Genomic DNA, 22088 nt, shown 5'->3' with positions numbered 1-22088 from the left:
ACAGAATTGAGTCAGGATGAATTAATGAGTGATGAGAAAGGATCCTATGAAAATGAAGAATATAGTCATATATCTTCGGAAAAGGGCCTTGACAGAGAAAGAAACTGGCTATGAACATTTTGTCATTGTGAAAACAAAGTGTTTAGTCTAGTTTTAAGTGTACATTTATTTTAAAAGGCCTTGGATCCAATTAAATTTGTAGTTATGTAATATTGTTTGAAGTGTATATATATTGTTTTTGTTTTATTAAATGTGTTTATATTTCATATTGTCTCCTAATATAACTAAATTTCTACTCCCTAGAAAGTATCTTTTTAACCTATCAGAGTGTACATTTATAATTTTACTAGGATTTTTAACATCTTGAATCCTAAAATTCACAGGAGAAAATTTATCTAGAATTCTATATGGACCTAAAGCTTTCCTTCCTAATTTTCCAACCCTTTTTTATGCTAGATTTATCATCTAACAATACTAAATCTCCTGGTGCAAATGACTTATACTTTCTAAAACGATTTATACACTACCTAATTTTCTGAGAACTTAATTTACTTATTCCACCTACTAATCTGTGAGTAGTGGAAAATTTATCTACTACTGTCTCAAGATACTCATTTATATCATTGTATCCTGTATTAGGAATGACTGAAACAAGTTCATTAGGAAAGATTGGATCAAAACCATGTAAAGCAAAAGATGGTTTTTCTTTGATAGCAGAATGACAAGCAGATCTATATGCAAATAATGTTTGAGAAATATATATGTCCCAATCATTCATTTTAGTCTTTGCCAGATTGGAGATTATTTGCTTTATGTTTTTTTCAGCCTTTCACACATACCATTACACTGTGGGTGGTAAGGTGTAGTAAAAATCTTCCTAATATTAAGTAATTTGCATAATTGTAACAACAGTTCAGATGCAAAATTTGCTCCTTGATCTGAAAGTAAGGTCTGAGGAGTTCCATATCTACAAATTATCATATTCAAGAACTTTCTTGCTATAGTCTTTGCAGTTTAATCCTTCATTGACACTGCTTCAGGAAATCTACTTAGCATGTCTATGGCTACTAGAATGTACCTATTGCCTTTTTTAGTAATTGGCAGTGGACCTAGCACATCAATACCAACAGCCTGAAAAGGTCTAGTTGGAATTGAAAATGGTTGTAGTGGAGCTTTTCCTCTGAAAGGGGATCTTATTTGGCACTTATGGCATGATTTGACATATGTGAGTATGTTACTCTTCATACCTTTCCAGATATAACGATCCTTTATTCTTTCCCAAGTTCTAGAAAATCCTTGGTGTCCTGCCATGTCAGAATCATGGAAAGTGTACATAATCCAAGGAATCATTTGAGTTGGTGCCAATATTTTCACTTTCAACCTTCTATCTTCCATTTGTCTAGATAAGAGTAACCCATCTTTATCTAAATATAAGTTTTCCAGATTTAAAAATGCATCCAGTTGAGTTTCACCCTTCAATACTGTTTCATAAATAGTTTTAAGTATGGGATCATCTTTCTGAGCTTGGACAATCTTATCCTTTTCCCAAATTTCTGAACTTGGTTCCTTATTCTTTAGAGTCTCAATATTAAACACTTGATCATTATCATCAGCATGTTTAAAAACTTCAGGAGACTGCTATAATTTTCTATTGTCATCTGATGTCCTGTTCAAACAGTACTCTAGTCCACACAATGACACTGTATCATCAACAGAATTGCATGCAAAAGCATGACGTTTCAGAAAATCAATTCCAAATATTACTTGTGCATTTGAATTTGATGATTCTGGAAGAACTATTAATGGATGACAAACTTTCAATGGAAAACAAGGAATTGAAATAAAAACATTGATTTGCTTATCAGCTGAAATTTCTGATTCAAATATTCCCTTTAATTTAATTGGATAGCTTAAAACTGAAATGTCATTTGGAATTAGAGATTTAATTTTGTTAAACTATAAGAAATGAGTGAAATATGTGCCCCAGTGTCAAGTAAGATTTCACAAGGCACATCTTCAATAAAGCCTTGTAGAACTGTGAAAGGATTACCTCCATTAGCATAAGGAGCTAATGATACATCAAACTCTCTTTCAGGGTTTGAGCTGTCTTTAGCTTTACCCATGTCCACTGAGTAGTTTGACATTTCTGCCCTTGCCAGTATGATATGGGAATAATAATTATTTCCAGATTTTTCTTTATTTTCTGATTTCTTATGTTGAAAACAAGATTTATCCTTAACATAACAGTCTTTAGCAAAATGACCATGTTTACTGCATCTAAAGCATTTTGGAACATATCTCCTTTGAGATGTTTTATTCCTGTCAATACCATTAGATTCACAAGAGAAAGATTGATTATCTTTAGGATTATTCGATATTGTTAAATCAGATGTCATCTTAAATAGAAGTTCCTGCCCTTTTACTATTGGTCTCTGTTGTCTTTCTATTTCTTCACTAAGAAATGTTTTCAGTTCCTCTAATTTTCTCAAATCATGTAATTGTACCTTGGACTCAGATTCTTGAACATTTTCTGTTAGATTTACAGAAATTTCCTTAGACTTTCTTAGCTCTCTTTAATTTTTGAAACTTTTCTCCTCTCACTTTATCTGTAGCCACAATGTAAGGAGAATGAGTTTGATTATACTGGAAAGAATTTACCTGTTCTTCATTATTTGTGGAATGAAATATATCTCTAAGTCTTTCTTCCTTTTCCTGAACAATTTCAAAACACTGTTCAAGGTTTTTAACCTTTTCCTTGTATGCTGTTTCTTTCAAATTATCTCTAAGGCCATGCCTAAATTGATTAAACAGCAACCATTCTAAAGAGGATTTCTCTTCAGATGAAACATTAAATTTATGAGCAATGCTCCAAAGTCTATGATAATATTCTGAAACAGACTCCCTATTACCTTGGATGCACTGATGAATTTTCCAAATGTTAGACCCCAATTCTCTTACACTTGAAAATTCTGATATTAGCAGACTTTTAAATGTTGCATAGCTCTCAGTAAAGGAGATGTGTTTAAGAATGTTTTGGCTTTGCCCAACAGTTTGTTACGAAGTATAATCAAATTAAAATCTGACCATTTTCCTAAATCTCTAATTTTTTCTGCATATTTAAAAAATGTTTCTACACTTTCACTACTATCTGCTGAGAAAGAAAGTATTACTAAAGTTGGATTAATTAACCTAAAAATTCCTCATCTTTAATTGAAGAAACTTCACTACCAGAATTACTATCTCCTGTAGCCATTTTACTTGAGTCAAGATTTACTTTCAGGATTCTAAAACAAAGTTAAGGCATAGCCAATCCTGTCGACTGCGACATTGTATAAATAAAGGATATTATCATAATATTAATCCTGTCGGCTGCACCAATGTTAATATTTATGAGATTACAGGGCGTCCTTTTGCCTTTACGGCAGTAATCCCATAAATAATTTTAAAAAATAAATTTTGACTTGAAGCAACGCGACATAAAATTCAAACGTCGCAGGTGAACTTGTTTGTGAGCATGGCAGAAGAAGAATACGCCGTTACGCTGCGTTTGTTTGGGAGAGGTGGCGTCGCTTGGGTCCCAGCATACACTCTTTGGGTACCATATGCTTTGTTTACATCTGCTCTTTCACTTTTGTGTTTGTGTTTTTTTGTGACTTTTTACTCTTCAGTATGGCTCCCAAACGTAAGGCAAACTCTTCCGATGGCAGTGTTGAAGAAAAGGAAAGCCATTACATTAGAAGTGAAATTAGACATTAAAAGGCCAAAAAAGTGAGAAACACCAATGAACATCCGATGCGCATTGAACTTAAGTCATACCACAGTTGGGACTATTATCAAGGATAAAGTTCGCATCCTTGAATACGTGAAAGGATTGGTGCCCATGAAATCTACTGTGATCATGATGCTTCTTGGGGCTAATGCTGCTGGCGACTTAAAACTGAAGCCGTTGTTGATCTATCAAGCTGAAAATCCAAGGGCACTAAAGGGCATTTAGAAGGGTCAACTGCCTGTCATCTGGAGGTCCAATAAGAAGGCATAGGTGACACTTCAAATCTTCGAGGACTGGTTTACCAACCATTTTGTGCCAGAAGTTCAGAGGTACCATACAGCCAAGGATCTGCCCTTTAAGGCACTGTTAGTGCTAGACAATGCCCCTGGTCACCCCTGCCCACTTGGATACTTTCACCCTAATGTTAAGGTGGTTTACCTTCTACCAAACACCACAGCCCTTTTGCAGCCTATGAACCAGGGTGTTATTGCTTCCTTTAAGGCCTACTACCTCCGCAGGACATTTGCTATGGCTTTCAGGGCAACTGAAAAAGACAGGAACGTAACCCTCAAAGACTTGGAAATCGTATAATATTTATAATGCCATACAAAACATTGAGCATGCTTGGGATGAAGTGAAGCAGACAAATTTGAATGGTGTGTGGAAAAAACTGAGTCCCCAGTTTGTGAATGATTTCCATGGCTATGAGGAGACAGTTGAGGCTGTCACAGAGAAGGTTGTTGCCCTGGGGAAGCAGATGAATTTGGAAGTGGAGGCCTAAAATGTCACAGAGCTTCTGGCATCTCATGGGGAGGAGTTGTCAGCAGAAGACATCATTCAGTTAGAGAAGCAGCTGATTGAGGAGGAGGAAACGGTTCAACCCCCTGAACCCAGGAGATTCACCACCAAGGGCTTGGCAGAAGGTTTTGCCCTCATTAAGGATGGGCTGGCCAAGGTTGAGGCTGAGGATCCCAACACTGCTAGGTACACAAAGGTCTTCCAAGGAGTTATGGATTGCCTACAGTGTTGAACTGAAGAGACAGTTGCACCTGCAGTATCTCCTGCTCCTTCTGCAGCCTGTCCTGCCTCTCCAGCCTCCTCCTTCCATTAAGTCAGTCTCTCCCTCCTTGCAACGCCCCTTCCAGTGTGCAAGCCAACCTCAGGATAAAAGGTAAAGAATTGTTTTCTTTTTTTTTTGTTTGTTTGTTTTTTAATCACCTGTACAGAATGTACGGTGTCATTTGTTCATTTTGGAGATAGTTCTCATTTTTATGTTTTTTTTTTTTATTAGAGTTTCATTTTTTGTCATTTTTCTGTACTGTGCAGTAATTATGTTCTCCATTTCATTTTCATATGGCCCAGTTTTGTTTCTTGATATATACGTATGACTTTAGGGTGTTTTAGGTTATGTAACTTAGGCTATGGTAATTCCGACTTGTATCGAAAATCGCCTTACGTCGTTCCGTAGGAACAGCTCTCCGACTTAACTCGAGGACCCCCCTGTATTTGTATTATTTATTTCTAACAATTATTTTTAATTTCAGAGTGCTTTTATTTATTTTATTTATTGCACAAGGGTTCACTTCGATTGGTGCAATGGCCTCTTTTTTTACTATTGCTTTCAGAATCCAAAAAATCACTGACTCAAGACCAAAATACAAAATAAACACATTTAATAAAACAAAAACAATATATATAGATACACTTCAAACAATATTACATAACTAACTACAAATTTAATTGGATTCAAGGCCTTTTAAAATAAACTTACACTTAAGACTAGACTAAACAGTTTGTTTTCACAATGACAAAATGTACATAGCCATTTCTTTCTCTGTCAAGGCCCTTTTCCAAAGATATATGACTTTATTCTTCATTTTCATAGGATCCTTTCTCATCACTCATGTAGCACATTAATTCATCCCGACTCAATTCTGTCTCCTTTTTAGTAGAAATAATAGTTAGATTCGGCATCCTTAAGACAGATGAAGCTTCCCAATCAGCGTTTCCTTGAACATTCCTTTAGAACAGGGGTGGGGAACCCCTCACTCGTGAGCAAAATTTCGCCCGCGAGTCTATTTCAATTCACCCTTTTGCTGATGTACTTGTATGTACATCAGCACACTACATACACTATATATAAGAGTTCAAATTTGCCAGTCGCCCGCGGACATTTTTAAATTAGCAATTTTCGACCATATTACTAAAAATTCCCCACCCCTGCTTTAGAGCGTAAATAACAATTTCTTTTTTATTCACTAATGCTTATTGACAGTCTTAACTCTTCCATTTTAAAAAAAATCGTAGTTCTATGAATCCCTTTTCGGAATCTACTATAAATCTTCCAATTAGCGTTTCCTCAAATATTCCTTTTAAAACGTCTATAGCAATATTTTCTTTTATTTACCAATACTTATTCCACTTTAATACTTCATAGTTTCACGATTCCCTTTTCGGAATATACTATTGATTTTCCTCCTATTGTCACATAAAAAACTCCATTACCTCCGAATCTAAATGTCTGCCAGCCTGTGTTCTAATTTCTTTCCAAACGCTGTCTTGTTTACACCCATTACTCTGATACCGAACATTCTCCTTGTCAGCTGTCAATCACACATCAAACTTCTCGGCGAGCATGCGCACTCCTTGAAACTGGTAAGCAAGAAACTAAATACAATGGCTGACATGTAGATTATGTTAGCGTAACGAGGATGTCTCTTCAAAACACAACTTAATATTTTAAACTATAATAAAATTTCTGTAAGTAATACAAATATCAAATCCAGTAAGTACATCAATTTTTTAACTGCTTTACATTTCATTTTAACAAAATAACATCAATAACGGGCACATCGCAAGTGCCGACAATGCATGTTATGAAACCAAAAGTAATAAACATACTAACACAAGCAATACATGAAAATATTCAGAATTTTAAATTATGATTATTTTTACAATTTCATTTACTTCTGATGAGATATCAAATCCAAGATCCTCGATTCATGTGTGGCAACTGTTATGTACAGGTTAAGGAGTTTTCCCTTAAAAACTCAAGAATTCATTCTATTTGTTCATGATTCTGTCTCTTCATTCCAGTCTATACCATAATTGAAATTACCCACAATGATCACCCCCCCCCCCTTCCATCAGCCAGGCTAACCTGCCAAAACACCCACCTTACCTCCCCACACCGCTCCAAAACTACAACCAGTATCCGATCCTTGCATCTCCTCCCCTTCCCTTTTTGCTTTGTCTGTCTTCATGAAAGACTACACTTCACTACGTTTCTATTCCTGTCAGAATATCATCCTCTTTCATGTCTCACTTATACCAACAATTTTTTAGCAAATGAATTCTACCTATGCTAGAATTTCATTCCCTTTGTTTTGAATACTTCTAGCATTTACAAACATACACACTAGCTCATTTCTGTTTCTATAACAATTTCCTCTAACTTCTTGCATGACTCTTTTACACTCTCCCCCCTGTTCATTCCTGTCAGTCATCACTAATATTACACCCTTTCCCAGACCTAAATGTCTCTCCCATCATCGACTGTCTTAATCCTTTCTTGAGTGCACACACGTCTACTCCTCAAACTATCATCAACACTTTTCATGTAGTGCTCCCCTGTTCCGCTCTCTGTTCTTTCTCCCTTATTATCTTCACTCGCCTCTCCATTCACAAACTTGCCTACCTTTCCCTTACTCTCCTGCTCTTCCACAACACCTCTTGCTTCCTCAGGTCTTACATTCACTTTAGTCATTCTCTCTTGCAGCAACAGTTCTCGAAACGACTCACTAGCGAGTGGTACTGGCTAGTATACTCAATTCTGAAGTTGCATTCGGTGTTGCCCTTATGGACGAGCCACCACTGCACCAAATCCATTCAAATGTAGCCCAACTCTTTTATAAAGCTCTATCTGCCCCTCAAACTCATCCCACACATTCACAAAATGAACTCCTTTCTCCTTACACAACTCTGCTAGCATGCCATTCATAATCTTTGCTTGCCTTCTTAACTCATTATTATCATACCTTAGCAACATGCTGATTACCTTACTTACCATCCCTCCCTACATTCTTCTTGTTACCAGTCATATCATTTGTGCGAAATATCACTACCAACTCTTTTGCTCGCGTACTCCTCTTATGCAATAATTCACCCCCCCCCCCATTCTCCCTCCCAGAAAACAGACCTGCACATTTTCATTCCCCACGCCTCTTATTATCGAATCACTGTACATTGCCACTCTCAAATCATTTGATATTTCTTTAAAATCTTTTGCCCCATTCTTCTTCACATTCCCATGCAAATCCATATTTCTCAACAGTTCATTCCTTGTATGTTTAATCTCTTGCCTTATCTTTACCACCTCCACTTTCATATCTTCATTTAGTTTTTCGGTGCCATTTACGCAAATCAAATTTTCACTACCTTGCATGCCCTCTGTCTTACGGCTCACTGCCACTAATTAGCTGCCATCTCTCTCTCTTACTGCTGCTAACTTGCCTCTCTCTACACACACACACACACACACACACACACACCCTGTCTTACCAGTAAGCATAGTTGACTCATCGCCACTTTGACCCGCTGTCTTTCTGTTACCTTTCAAGCACTCAGATGAACTCTCAGCTCTGCTTACTCCTGTAGCTATATCCATAATCTTTTTCCTACTACTGCTCACATTCAATAATATCTTTAAAAAAAAAAAATCAGCTAACGCCTTTTTATTCCCGTATACGGGAGTAGGCGAGGCCATTTAGCCCTATCTAACTTTTGGAGACTGAGTGGGCAGTTCAATCTCCACTGGTACCCAATCAGAGACAGATGACCCAAGGCTATCACTAATTAAGCGGTACGCAGTGAAGAGAGACGGCTCAAATGTGCCGCCATCTCGTGGTCTCTAACCCTAACACAATATATTTAATGTCTGAAATAATGTGGGTTCTACGGTCGATTTTCTTGAATTTACAGGACGAAAAACCCGAGTTTCCGGGAGGAAAAACCTGCTTGCCCGTGCCAGAGATCGACTAACTCGGGAACCGGTCGAAAAAAGGCTTAGAAAAATTTCCTCTAATCGTCGACTAGACTCGAAACCAAGACTTCCTTCGTGCGGCCTAGCGCGGTGGTGTGCAAACGCCACATCCACTGAGCTACACAGGCTCTCAATAATATCTCATAATCCATAAGTATGCTACACTTCTTACACACCTAAACACACTCATCTCTTATATTTTCTGTTTCACCATTTTCAAAATTCCACATTCAATGGACGCTGTTATTTCCACTCTTGGAACTTGTCTGGATGTGATGCCAAAGTTATGACCTTGACTTAAAGCTTCGTCCATTAGGACTACTGATGATAAATTTATCACAATGCAATCCTGTTTTAATTGCATTATTGTATACGCTACGTTGTTGCAAGATTTTGAATTTCTTCTGGTGCTGGCTTTTGACATTTTGGAATTCCTTATTTGCTGTTGCTTCGGAGATATTGAGAAGGATTACCCAGAGTTCATCATGTACAGCAGGGGTGGGGAACCCCTCGCCTGCAGCCGAAATTTCGCTCGCGAGTCTATTTCAATTCGCCCCTTTGCTGATGTACTCGTATGTACATGTAAATAAAATTTGATAATAATTTAAATTTATTATTTCACATTTTCCAAAATTAAGAGAACATAATCCAAAATCAACAAGTGGGTATGTTGATGAGTGCCAAAGTGTTTTGAATCAATTTCAAATGAGATTTGAAGATATAAAAATATCAAAGAATTGAGTTACAAATATTTGAAACACCTTTTGATATACGCCCTGAGGAAACTTTCGATTCCTTGCAATTAGAGTTTATTGATTTGCAGTGTGATAACACTTTGAGATCAAAATATAGTAATCTGCCCTATATTGGACTTTTACAAATCTATTGATTCTGAGAAATTCCCTTCTTTAAAAAAAAAACGCCTTAAAAATAGCTTCTCAGCTTTCTTATTGATTGAGATATATATTGCACACTACATACACTATATAAGAGTTAAAATTTTCCAGTCACCTGCGGAAGTTTTTAAATTAGCAATTTTTACCTTTGATACTAAAAAGGTTCCCCACCCCTAATGTAGAGTGTTGATGGTGGTATTTAGTTTTGACTGCTCCATATGACTAGTACTAATTTGTTCATGCAAAAGTTCTATACTAGACTACTTCTAAAAACATTGGACCTTAGCTGAATGAAACTTGCTTTTAATTTTGTCACAGTTTAGTATTCTATTAGTGCCTTGGCATCTTTTTTAAGAAAGCTAACCTGTTTAGCTGCCATGCCAATTTCAACTTCTCTTGTGTATGGTATCATACACAAGAGAAGTTGAGAATAAAGAATTCTCAAATAGGTAGAGAGGCTCATATTTTGGAAGTCAGATTCATTTATGGAATGGTTTTAATTCACAACATGAGAATAATAAGAAAATAATTAATATTTATTTAACTTATTTGATGATATTTCACTGATTGTATGCCCAGCATTTTCAGAGAACAAAAAACAATGTCACAGTAAACAGCAACAGTTGGCTAACAGTGGGGCCAGTTAATGGACAACACAAGGAACTAAACTCCTAATTGTTGCTATGTTTTGTCAGAAAAAAGAGAATCTCTTATATTAATTTTTTTCATATCTTTATGTTATGGAAGATTGAAGTCTTTAGCACTTGACTGTCAGAAATCATCTTTCATCTCCTAGCCTCCACATGTTGCATAAGCAGAAAATTACTGTTCCATTATGTCACGTCCTGTACCCTGATTCTGTCACTTCTAGGATGTAATCTTTGAAATCCTTTGATAGTAAAATCCTCATCCCAATCTTTTCTTTGGCATTGGCTGTACCATATAAATGTTCACAACCACTTAGGAGTTATATCCATCCATCTATTTCTTGAATAGAAAGACTTTACATTCTTCCTTTTCATAATTTCAGATCTTTCCCCCCACTTTCTCACATTTAGCATTGCCACTCTAAGTCTTATAGGTCAGTGGGCTTCATTCTTTTAACTTATTACCATCCTTGGTAATATAAAGGTAGGATAATCAGTTTACGTATTGCATATATGAGATTATTATTATTAAGAGAGACCTTCAGGTAGTCAGGGACTCATCGAGGGAGGCCACATACTACAAGCACTAGCTATCAACTTATTCTCAAATTCATTGGCACTGTTTGCACTCACAACATCCAATGGCAATCTATTCCAATCACACACCACCTTATGAGAGAAAAATTTAGCCCTCACCCCCTTCTTAGTGCATTCATTCTCAATTTCCAAGGATTCCCTCTTATCCTTTCCCCAGCCTCCATAAATTGAAAATCCCATCAACTGAAATCCTGTATGACCCTTTCGGAAGTTTGTAAGTCTCAATCATATCACCCCTCTTTCTCCTATTTGCTAGTGTCTGCAGTCTACAACTTTTTAGTCTGTCTTCATAATCAGTATTCCATAATCCTGATATCATTTTTACCACTCTCCTTTGCACTCTCTCCAATATATCAGAATCTCAACAGATACTAGGAGATCAGACCTGTGCACAATAGTTCAAGTGAAGACTTATTAGGGTCTTGTAGTGAAGCAAAATGACATCCTTATTTTTACATGTGAACGTTTGTTTCAGCAAGATCCCTAGCCTCATCAGTTTCTTCAAGCATAAGCCCACCAATATAATATAATATTGGATATCTAATCATGCTGAAGTGAATGACTTTACATTTACTGGCATTGAATTGACATCCATTTTCCCATGCCCATAGTACCAGCCTATTCAAATCATTCTGCAAGTACTGCATATCAGCAGCATTTCCGATTATCCTCCCTATCTTTGCATCATCAGCAAATAGCTGTATGTCGCTTGTCAAATCCTTCCCAATATCATTGATGTATAGATTACATAACAGTGGACCAAGCACTGATCCTTGTGGTACACCTCTGGTTATTAATGCCTTTCATATTAGAATGACAGTTGGGGGGTGAGCATGTGTCCGGATATTTTTTTATCATATAGCGCGTAATTCGATAGATATTCATATTACCGTAACATTTTTTATATGTTTCCTTTGTAGCTGTGTGCTAGTTTTGTAATCAATGTCAAACTGTCTGCTAACATCCTTTTTTTTATTTCTGGTTATAATGTTTTTTTTTTTTTTTTGTACAAATATTTGGTGGAACAGTGCAGATCTGCAAATCTTTCTGCCAATTAAAATTAAGGTTTCACTAGGTAAAAAATTTGTATATACATTTGTATGCATGCAGCTTGCATCACTTATTTAGACAATTAGTTTTGAAAATATTACAGTATCCATGAAGCTGAATCTCACATCATTTCACTTTATAAATACTGGTAAGCGTTTAATTTGAAAACATCATTAGTTAATCTTTAATTTAAACAAATGTACTAAAAAATAGTAGTAGTAGCAGTTTGTCAGTTAACTTTCTTGCTGGATTTGATTACATATGGATAGTAGTTTGTATAATGTTGTATGTTATTTGTGAAAGAGCACACAATGTTTTGATATTTCTACTTTATTTTACTTTCTTTTAGATATTAAATTATTTCCCCGTTATTGCCAATTTGGGTCAAGCTTTGGAACGTAGAATTGATAAGATACGACAAGAAGAAAAAGAAAAACGCCCAGATCTTTTTGCTCTTGCCCTAGTGTAAGTTCTTTTACTTGAATGATACAGCAATTTCATATTTCTTTTGGCATTTGCCATTATTACCCTGAACAGGAATATTATCTACCAAGTGTTATCTATTATCGTACTGGTGTGCTGATTTGAAATTTCATTTTTATGGTGCAAGTCTGCTTTCCAATTTAGTTATTTTGATTTTAGTTACAATTCAGTATATCTTACCTGAATTGATTGACTCTAAATTTTGATGCTTATAGTGAATTTCAAACTTTGCTAGTATTTTTCTATACATAGCCCTGGACATGAAAGACAATGAATTATTTTATTGGAACATGACAACAAGTGTGAAGTTTACTATAAGCCCCATTCAATATATCTAAAGAGATATCCTTTTTTTGGGAGGTGGGGTAAGTGAAAAAAATAAGATATACTGAAGAAAAAAAAAATTAATTTTACGGTGATGTAATTAAATTAAAATAAATTAAAGATGCCAATAAATTATATTTTTGGTTCAATCCTTTCACCAACTGTAAGCAAACAATGTTTTTGTGTGGATTAAAATTAAACAAGGTTTTTTTTTTGTTTGTTTTGTTTTTATAATTAAATCAAAATAAATAATATTACAACATCTTTACAGTCAACTCTTAATATCAAACATAAGCATCATGAATTCACAAGAACAGACTGTAAAAAGGTGCTTGCTAAAGACTTATCATTAATGCTATTTTAAAGGAAATTCTCTATAACATATATTTCTGTGATCCTATTCTGTAAATTGGTAGAGTAAAAGTGGATTGTGTACATACATTTATTTTGTGTTTCTGCATGGCTTGGCTTGAAACATTATAGAAATCAAGGAAGCTGTGTGCTGTGGAAATGAAAGGAAAATTTAAAGGCCAGGAGGGGGGAGAAAGAGAGAGAGAGATAAAGCTGTTTTAGCTTTAAAGATCTACAGTAGTGAAGAAATTATTCAATCTAAAAATTTTTAAATCAAACTGAATACAAACCTTTTAAAAAATGAGAGACAAGGAATATTCCATCACCACATGTGAAGATTTTGCTGATTAGGTTGTAACGGATCTTTTGATATGTTCTTAATCATGCCAATGAAAGACTTGCTGGTATAATTATTCTCTTCTGTCTACTTTCCACATGCTTATGCACCCAGTGTCTTTGTATGGGAAGAAAGAGAGAGATTGGTGTTGTAGTAGAGTTGAGATTATTAATGCATAGTGATAGTGTATCTTATATGAAATGTTTTCTCCTTTACAAAGAAATTTTCATTCCTTTATATTGTGGACTCAGGAAGTAAAACATGCCTGTGCCCTTCAGTTGGAAAGAGCTAAGGGTTTGAATCCCATCTGATACATAAGGACTAAGGACTTTTCAGCTGTCAGAATTCCCATGATTTTTGATATTTATACCAAAAATGAAAGGATTCTCTCCATTTGTATGAAGATAAGTTTAATAAGAGGTAATGAATGCATGCATTTTACAGGCATGAAACAAGTGACTTGTTGCCTCTCTGTAATACTAAAATACTAAACAGCCAAATGGTTAAAGAACTCCAGAAAAACAGAGGTGATAGGATATAGATGCTAAATAATTATATCTCTGTCCACAGGTTAGAATCTGCTATCTTCATTTGACTGTTTCCTTGATATCCCTCTAAAGATGATGAATTTACAAGGAGGTTGTTATGTGCTGTTGTTTTCTATTTTTCAAGAAACTGCTTTTAAATCATGAAAGAGTTTGAATTGTGTGTATGTATATCAAAAGAGAGAGAGAGAGAAGTGTAATACAATCTCTACAATACTTACAAAAATGTAAGAATTGTAGAGATTGAACAATTCAAACTCTTTCGTGATTTAAAAGCAGTTTCTTGAAAAATAGAAAACAACAGCACATAACAACTTCCTTGTAAATTCATCACCTTTAGAGGGATATCAAGGAAACAGTCAAATGAAGATAGCAGATTCTAACTTGTGGACAGAGATATAATTATTTAGCATCTATATCCTATCACCTCTGTTTTTCTGGAGTTCTTTAACCATTTGGCTGTTTAGTATTTTAGTATTACAGAGAGGCAACAAGTATGGATGATGTTGTAGAAGAAAGTTAACACAAAAGAAGAAGAAAAGCATAGTAAGGTTTAATTAGTGAAATAGCTTACTTATGCAATCTTTTAGGGACAAAGTGTGAGCTAGTGCATTTGAAAATTGTGTGATAATCAGAATAGAAGATGAGAGACAAAAGAAAAAAACTAGGAGTATTAATGAGTGAGAAAGGCAGAGTAAAGGAGACAGAAAAGAAGAAGTAAAGTAAAGACAGTAAAGAAGAAGAAGAGTAAAGGAGACAGTATTTATGGTAATTCCATGATAAAAGATATGGTTAATGAGTGCATGATGAAATCATGCTTTCCTGATATGAGTAATATCAAGAAGCTGTTAGTGACAGATTTCAAAAAGGAAAAGTAGAAACAAATTTTGGTTGGAAACAATGAAAGATTTATGAAAGATATTCATATATGAAAGATTTACTGGCAGAAGCAGAAAAAGAACGAGAAATCAAAGTTTATAAGTTTCTTGTTAGTAGTGGGTGTGAATTGAAGAGGTCTGCCGTGATTGCAAATAAGTAATGTTTAGTGTAGATGGATTTAATTCAAAAAGGACTTGTGTATGCCTGGTGGAATGGATTTGGAGGCAGGTATATGGAGAAAGTTTGTTGAGTAAGGGAGTGGGTGTGAATTTAAGGAAGCTATAGCCATTAGGGAAGAGATGGTGGTTGAGCATATTTGTGTGCTCCCTTGATGTGAGTGAGTGTGAAAATGGGGGGAGGGATCATAAAATGATGACTGCTGCTGATAAAAGAAGAACTGTACGGTGTTTAGCACAGTTAAACATTTAATCGATTATAATTAATTAAGGTAGAGATATTTTGGCACATATCAGAACTATCTACAGGGTAGTATAGTTCTGATAAGAAGGGTATATAGCGAATGGAATCATTTCTTGTATACAGTTTCAAGATAACAGGTAAAAAAAACAATACTATTGGGATCAAATGAAGTGTGTGTCTGTGTGTGCATGCGAGTGAGAATAAAGTATTTTTTCTTAAAAAAAAGCATTATATATTTACACACATATATATATATATATATATATATATATATAGATAGATAGATAGATAGATATAGTATATGTTATTAAGAAATGTAATTCTTGATAATAATTTGAAAGTGTCCAGTCCTTTTGCATTGCCCTAATCTTAAGGTTTAGATTAGGGCAATGTAAGAACTTTCATTAAAACTGCAGTGTAGAATTGATGTCCAGAGATGTGTTTAGAGTCAGATTGGCCTGTTTGTCTGAAATAGAATAACCAGCAGGTACATGGTACTGAATATACTCCAGGTAGCAATAGAGATGGAATTTTATCTTTAGGAAATGTAGTAGGGACGTTGAACTTCTATAAGATTCACTATCTCCCACGATGAGTCTCTGGACTCCATGGAGATGTCATAAAAAATAATAAAGATACTATCTGAAATACCTTTATGTAAGAAATGGAGATTCTGAGCTAGCCATTTCTTGTAATAGAGTTGAAGAAAAATTATAATTTTTTTCTGTTGTTTGGAGTTGTAATCGAAGACAACAGCAATTTCTTTGATAATAGAATTTTTTTTTTTTTTCTTTCTGAAGTAGTTTGAACAAGGAACAAATGATATGAGCTCTTGAAAGGAAGAATTTAATAATACTATACTTCTGTGAGTGATCATGCACAAAACTGTGATGGATATATCGACCTGAGAAGAGAGATTTGCAATAGACTGACACTGATAAGGAACCATCATTTCTTTGTATCAGGACATCTAGAAAGGATACAGTTCAATATGGTTTGAATTCCATAGTCAATTCAATTCTGTGATAAAGGTTATTAATTTTTGCAAAGAAGACTTCTAGTTGCTAACACAATTTGTTCCAAATCACAAAAATGTCCATATAGCAAAGCCATAGGGAAAGTTTTGAAACAGAAGTGGATATTTTTTCTTCTAATTGTTTCAAGTGCAAGTTGCCAAAAGTAGGAGGAATTGGGGGAGCCCATGGCTCTTTTTTCAATTTGTCAATTAAGTTTTTAATTTCAGCTGAAATATCCAGAATTCATGATTAACATACACAGGTCTATAATATAATAAATTTAGTTTAATCCTTTATCCAAGTGTAAGCAAACAAAGTTTGCGCCTCAAGTGTCTTCAGGACTGAGGCAACTCGTGGTAAAGGTGAACCAAGCTCTCATAATGCAAAGCACATCTTGCAGACATGTATAATGCTATGCATTAAGGAAAGGGCCACTACCCAGACCGGTTTCAACCTTTATTGAGATCTCATCAGTGGGAGCCAGACCCAGAGGTGGTGATACCAAGGTGGAAGCAATAGAGAAGTCATATTTACCTATATGAGTTACCAAAAGGTGTTTCACCTTATTATTGAATTACTCTGGATTTAGAGAAATATGTTGGAAGTCCTGAAGATACTTCAGGTGCAAACTTTGTTTGCTTACACTTGGATAAAGGATTAAACTAAATTTATTGTAGTCTAACCAAGTGAAAAAAAAACAAAAAAAAACTTCCAACATCTTTCTCTAAATCCAGAGTAATTTAATAATAAGGTGAAACACCTTTTGGCAACTCATATAGGTAAATATGACTTCTCAATTGCTTCCACCTTGGTATCACCACCTCTGGGTCTGGCTCCCACTGACGAGACCTCAATAAAGGTCGAAACCGGTCTGGGTAGTGGCCCTTTCCTTAATGCATAGCATTATGCATCTGCAAAGAGATGTGCTTTGCATTATGGGAGATACTAAGACAAGGAGAGATGTGAGCTTGGTCCACCTTTACCACGAGTTGCCTCAGTCCTGAAGATATTTCAGGTGCAAACCTTGTTTGCTTACACTTGGATAAAGGATTAAACTAAATTAATTATAGTCTAACCAAGTGAAAAAAAAAGAAAATTTCCAAGGTCTAAAATATGTAATGGAAATTTTGAGCGAAGCTGTGTTAAAACTTATTGGTAAATCTCTTTATTCATTATTTATTTTAACGGTATTAACAACACCAAATGAGCTATTTTATAAACAAAACATTTAAACAAAATAGATACAAAAAAAAAAAAAAACTTGCCAAGCTCCTTATAAGAACAACAAATTTCCATCCCCAAATCAAATTATACATATGCTATATCTTTACTCTACATCAGATAAACTAGGCTCACTGCAGAAATGACACAGAATTAGAACAGTGTACATACCTCTAACCAAAGTATCTATCTTCCTAAGAAATCAAGGGTTGTCTAGATCCTCTCTCACCTGTGGAATCCAATATTTCAGACAGACAGGACAAACCACTTTGATCAGGAAAAAAGAACAAAAAATACATCTGGAAGGGAGAACCAACTTCACAAATCTTGGTTTAAATCAGAGAGACTGTTTCTGGAAGCAGCAAAAGTTCTACAGAACCTGATTAACTGTGACAGAATGGACAATATGATTTTATATAGATTTTGGCTCAGCACATGTGTCTACCCATCAGCATTAACAACAGGAATCACCATGAAGCGTGCCACTGTTACCTTCCATGCACTTGACTTTTCTTGTTATCCAGGTCATTTTGATTTACATCTTTCAATGAGTATGTAGTGTTAAATTACCTCTAATAATGCTAGCTGAAATTAGCAAAACTTCACCTTGTAAATAATTAATTTTGGCTAGTGAATTGTTTATTTGCATTCCATGTCTACATAGTTTTCTGTTCCAGAAACTTGGACATGAATAAGAACCCCTTATGTCCTGAGGAAAAAACTTTTCTTGGTTGCAAATTGCCATTGATTTATTTTGAATAAAGTGCAGCAGAGAAGGAGCATTCGTTTTTTTAATCAGTAAAACATTCAGCTTGAAGAGATTGATTGATTTCATTTCAATTTCTCTTCTATTAAATTCATTTGACAAAAATTTTGTTTACATGATGAAGTCCTTAGTTGCTGGTATGAAATCTACAATTTCTAATTTTCCAAGAAATAGAAATCTGTATTATTAATCATTGTTCTTTCAAAAAGATGCTTCTCCACAACTCCAAACATGTACCATAACCACTCTTTTGTACAATTTATTGAAACTGTTCATTATGGGATCCTTTCATTTGAAATCATCAGATTAAAAATTAAATTGAAGTTGCATAATTTTATGTTTTGATGAAACTAAGTTTTTTGGTGACTCAGTGAACCTATCCTTCAGATGGGAAGTTCTAGATTTTTTTCCTGGAGTCCTATAAGTCAACCATTTTTATTCAGCAGATCCACCGGATTTTTAAATTTAATCTTGCTTATTTCCAGATTAGCTTAGTTTCTGATTTCTGTGGTAATTTTAATGGTAAAAGCATGTTTTATTTGCATTTTCAAACAAACTATTTTTGCAATATGCAACTAGCTGCTTGACATGTTCTGAATTCTCTTTTTTCAAAATTCTCATTTTGAACTATACCCTGCAGGCTCTAGGTTGAACTCCACAAGTCTGATTTTTTTTATTTTTATTTATTTTTTTTTCACTTGTACATGTAGTAGAATATGTTTTACAATTTGCTTCATCGATGTGTGTTTTGTCTATAAAAGAAATTGCCTCAAATTTGGGAACAAATTATTCTTCCTTTTTGCCTCTTTTACCTTGTGGTGTTGAGAGTTTTCTATTCATTTAACCACAACCGTTATACGAGAATAGGGTGGTTAGCCCTATGCCTCCTGGTGTATCCTATGTCTGTAGAAGCGTTGAGTTCTCAAGACTGTTTTGCCTACTTGCAGGATGAAAAAACCCCAGCTAACTTGGCTATGTCTGAGAAAGATCCTAAGTTCCTCACATCATTGACGGGAATCGAACCCAGGCATGCGGTTGTGAAGCGCATAGTCACTCTGCTAACCACACAGACTGGCAACAAATTCAAACAGCCAAAAAAAGTTATGTGGGAAACAAAAGAGAAAATAAGAATTTTAAATGTTTGTGATATATACTACTCTAAACAGGTCCTATAAAGGATAATTCGTGCTATTCTATTATTCGGATAGGCTGAAGTTTATAACAGAATGAGAAATTAATAACACTACCTGTTGCTTGAGATTTGAATTACATTGCCATTTGATAACAGTGAGGTATATATTTTCTATAAACAAACTTTCAGCAGGAGGCAAATGGTATAATCAAATCTGATAGATCACATAACATGTCAGTGAATGGTATGATGTTTTAAAATGAAAAACTGTGTAAATTATGTAGAGAAAATAAGGCCGCATATTTTGAATGCATGTAGAATAAGGCTGAACATTCACTTGCTGTGTGTCTCTTTGATTCTGGGTGGTGGGGTATAACTTCAACTATGGGGACACAGAATGGAAGGAAAGGTGTTTTCTCTTCAAGGAGAAAAGAAATGTAAACTGTGTACAATGGAAGGATATTAGTAATGCATGGGAAATGATCATGGGGATTATTAAAGGAAAGAAGGCATCAGATTGTAGTAGCTATGCTCAGGAGGATAAATTAAGTGGGGGTTAATGAACACGTAACATCATTAAACTGGAGGTTCAAAAAAAAAAAAAAAAAAGAAAGAAAGAAAAGAAAATGAAACGGTATATAAGGAGAAAGGTGATCCATAGTCTCATGAGCACTACAAAGCATGGACAAGAATAATATCTAGCTCTTATAATTCAAAGCAAGCAAAAGAAAAAATGATTATGGAAGGGTAACTTTGATGAACATGAATTGGGAGGGGGGGAAGCAGAAGAAATATTTGAATTATTGAGTGATTGCTTGGCATATGTATCATCCAGGTGACTGTATGCAGTGACCTATATCACTATAATCAATATGAGAATAGAAGTGGTTAAATGGTTAAATTGGAAGTATTCAGGGTATTAAGGAATCTCAATGTGAATATAGCCATGGAGTTAAATGAGATATCAGCCTGCACATTGCAGGAAAGTGCTAGAAAAATTACTGCTGCATCACTGTTTAGTTTAAATTTTAGCACCAGCGGAGTCATCAACCGAGGTAGAAAATTATATACCATTTAGCATCTCAGGAGTGGTGGTTAAGGTAGTATTAGAAAAGTTGGTTCAGTCTGTGCTCATCTCTGAAGCTCTTCAACTTTGATCATTTTGAAAACATTTGTACATATTTTCTTCTCAGTATGATACTCACTTTCATCCTCCTCAATATGGGATTACTTCCCTGAATGACTATAAAGATATCACTATCAGCAGTACCATAATGGGTAAGACTGTTCTCTGTTTCTATTTATGTTCTCCTTATATTGTTTATGCCTATCTTTATTATGTAGAACCTGGTGTCAGTAAGACTAGTTCATGTTTTGAACAGAAATCCAGCAGGCTTACTATTGTTATTTGCTTTGCTCTTTTCTTCAATTTTTTTCAAAACATTTTAATGTCTGAGATTCATTTTGTACTCTGTGTCAACCAACCTTTTCTTATTTCTTTATGTTGACTTCCCTAATCCCTTCTCAATGATGGCACTGACCCTTTTCATCCTTCCCATATTCTCCACTCTACTTCTCTTATTATTCTGTCTTCCAGACCACCATCACTTGGATTCAACACCCCACCTGGAAGTATGGTTGTCCATCCTAGTGGGAAACCATTTGCCTGTCAGTGGGATTTCTTATTACATTATGTTCCATTTATTTATCACCAGATTCTGAGTTATATGAGATTGATCTTAATAACCTTGTATTGCAGGTTGCTAATGTGTGACCTTAATGGACACGACACTTTATATTGTAGTGCTAACATGAATAGATAATGTAACATTGAGTGTGTGTATTTGACAGTAATGACCTCTCCCTTCTTAATAGTGGTCACACTACCTTCTTTTATATGACTATTAGTATACTGCAATAGATTTTACCATCTACTCCCCTTGCCATTCTTCTGCCATTTTCATGTGGGATGATGAAGAAAACATATGGAAGTGATTTTTCATCTGATTTTCACTATATCCTCACAGAAACTGTGTTCTCCTACATGGATGCCCATAAGGAAAATTGACCAGGTTGTGACTGAAATAATTTTCTCCCCCCTCTTGCTAAATTTAATGCTGAAGCAGTCAGTCGAACAACTATCATGAATTAGTGACATTTGTAACAGATTATGTTGTCTGAGCAGCAGCAACTGCAATTCCAAAAACATTTTGATTTCTGCTCTATCCAAAGCTTTGATGGAACCCTGGGTACCAATCAGTGATAAAAGATCAAGATAGAGCATTGGAGATATTTCATAGGTACCCTAACATATCAGATCTCATGATTTTTAAACATACTCAGGCCAGTGCACATTACATTAGATATCAGAGTCAAAACATCTTCAATCGTTTATGTCAGTGCAGAAATTGTATGGGATAAAATCCAGAAAATGAAGGGTAGATATAGAACACACAGTCAGTCTACTTTGGAATATAATGGGTGTGTTGTTGCTGAACCAAAACCCATTGCAGAAGACTTTGGGAGAAAATCAGGCTAAATTCACAGTAATTGGCTTCATATCTTCCTGAATTTTTAATATTAATATAACAGCAGAATGATATCAAGATTCTGC

General features: G+C 35.1%; 1 protein-coding gene across 1 annotated transcript in view; it reads left to right on the top strand.

Moving 5' to 3' along the window:
- The window catches only part of tho2 (THO complex subunit 2-like protein), a 779097-nt gene that overhangs the window by 479075 nt on the left and 277934 nt on the right, over nucleotides 1-22088 (top strand). The window contains exon 30 of the mRNA XM_090391861.1: nucleotides 12350-12465. Within this exon, the coding sequence (XP_090247987.1) occupies nucleotides 12350-12465 (116 nt within the window). The remainder of the gene's footprint in view (nucleotides 1-12349; nucleotides 12466-22088) is intronic.

Source organism: Typopeltis vanoorti, chromosome 4, assembly GCF_054136105.1.
Source record: "Typopeltis vanoorti isolate ZY-2024b chromosome 4, IOZ_Tvanoo_1.0, whole genome shotgun sequence".
Classification (NCBI taxonomy): domain Eukaryota; kingdom Metazoa; phylum Arthropoda; class Arachnida; order Uropygi; family Thelyphonidae; genus Typopeltis; species Typopeltis vanoorti.
The sequence above is the reverse complement of the archived record's forward strand: the minus strand, read 5'-3'. Positions and strand labels throughout refer to the sequence as shown.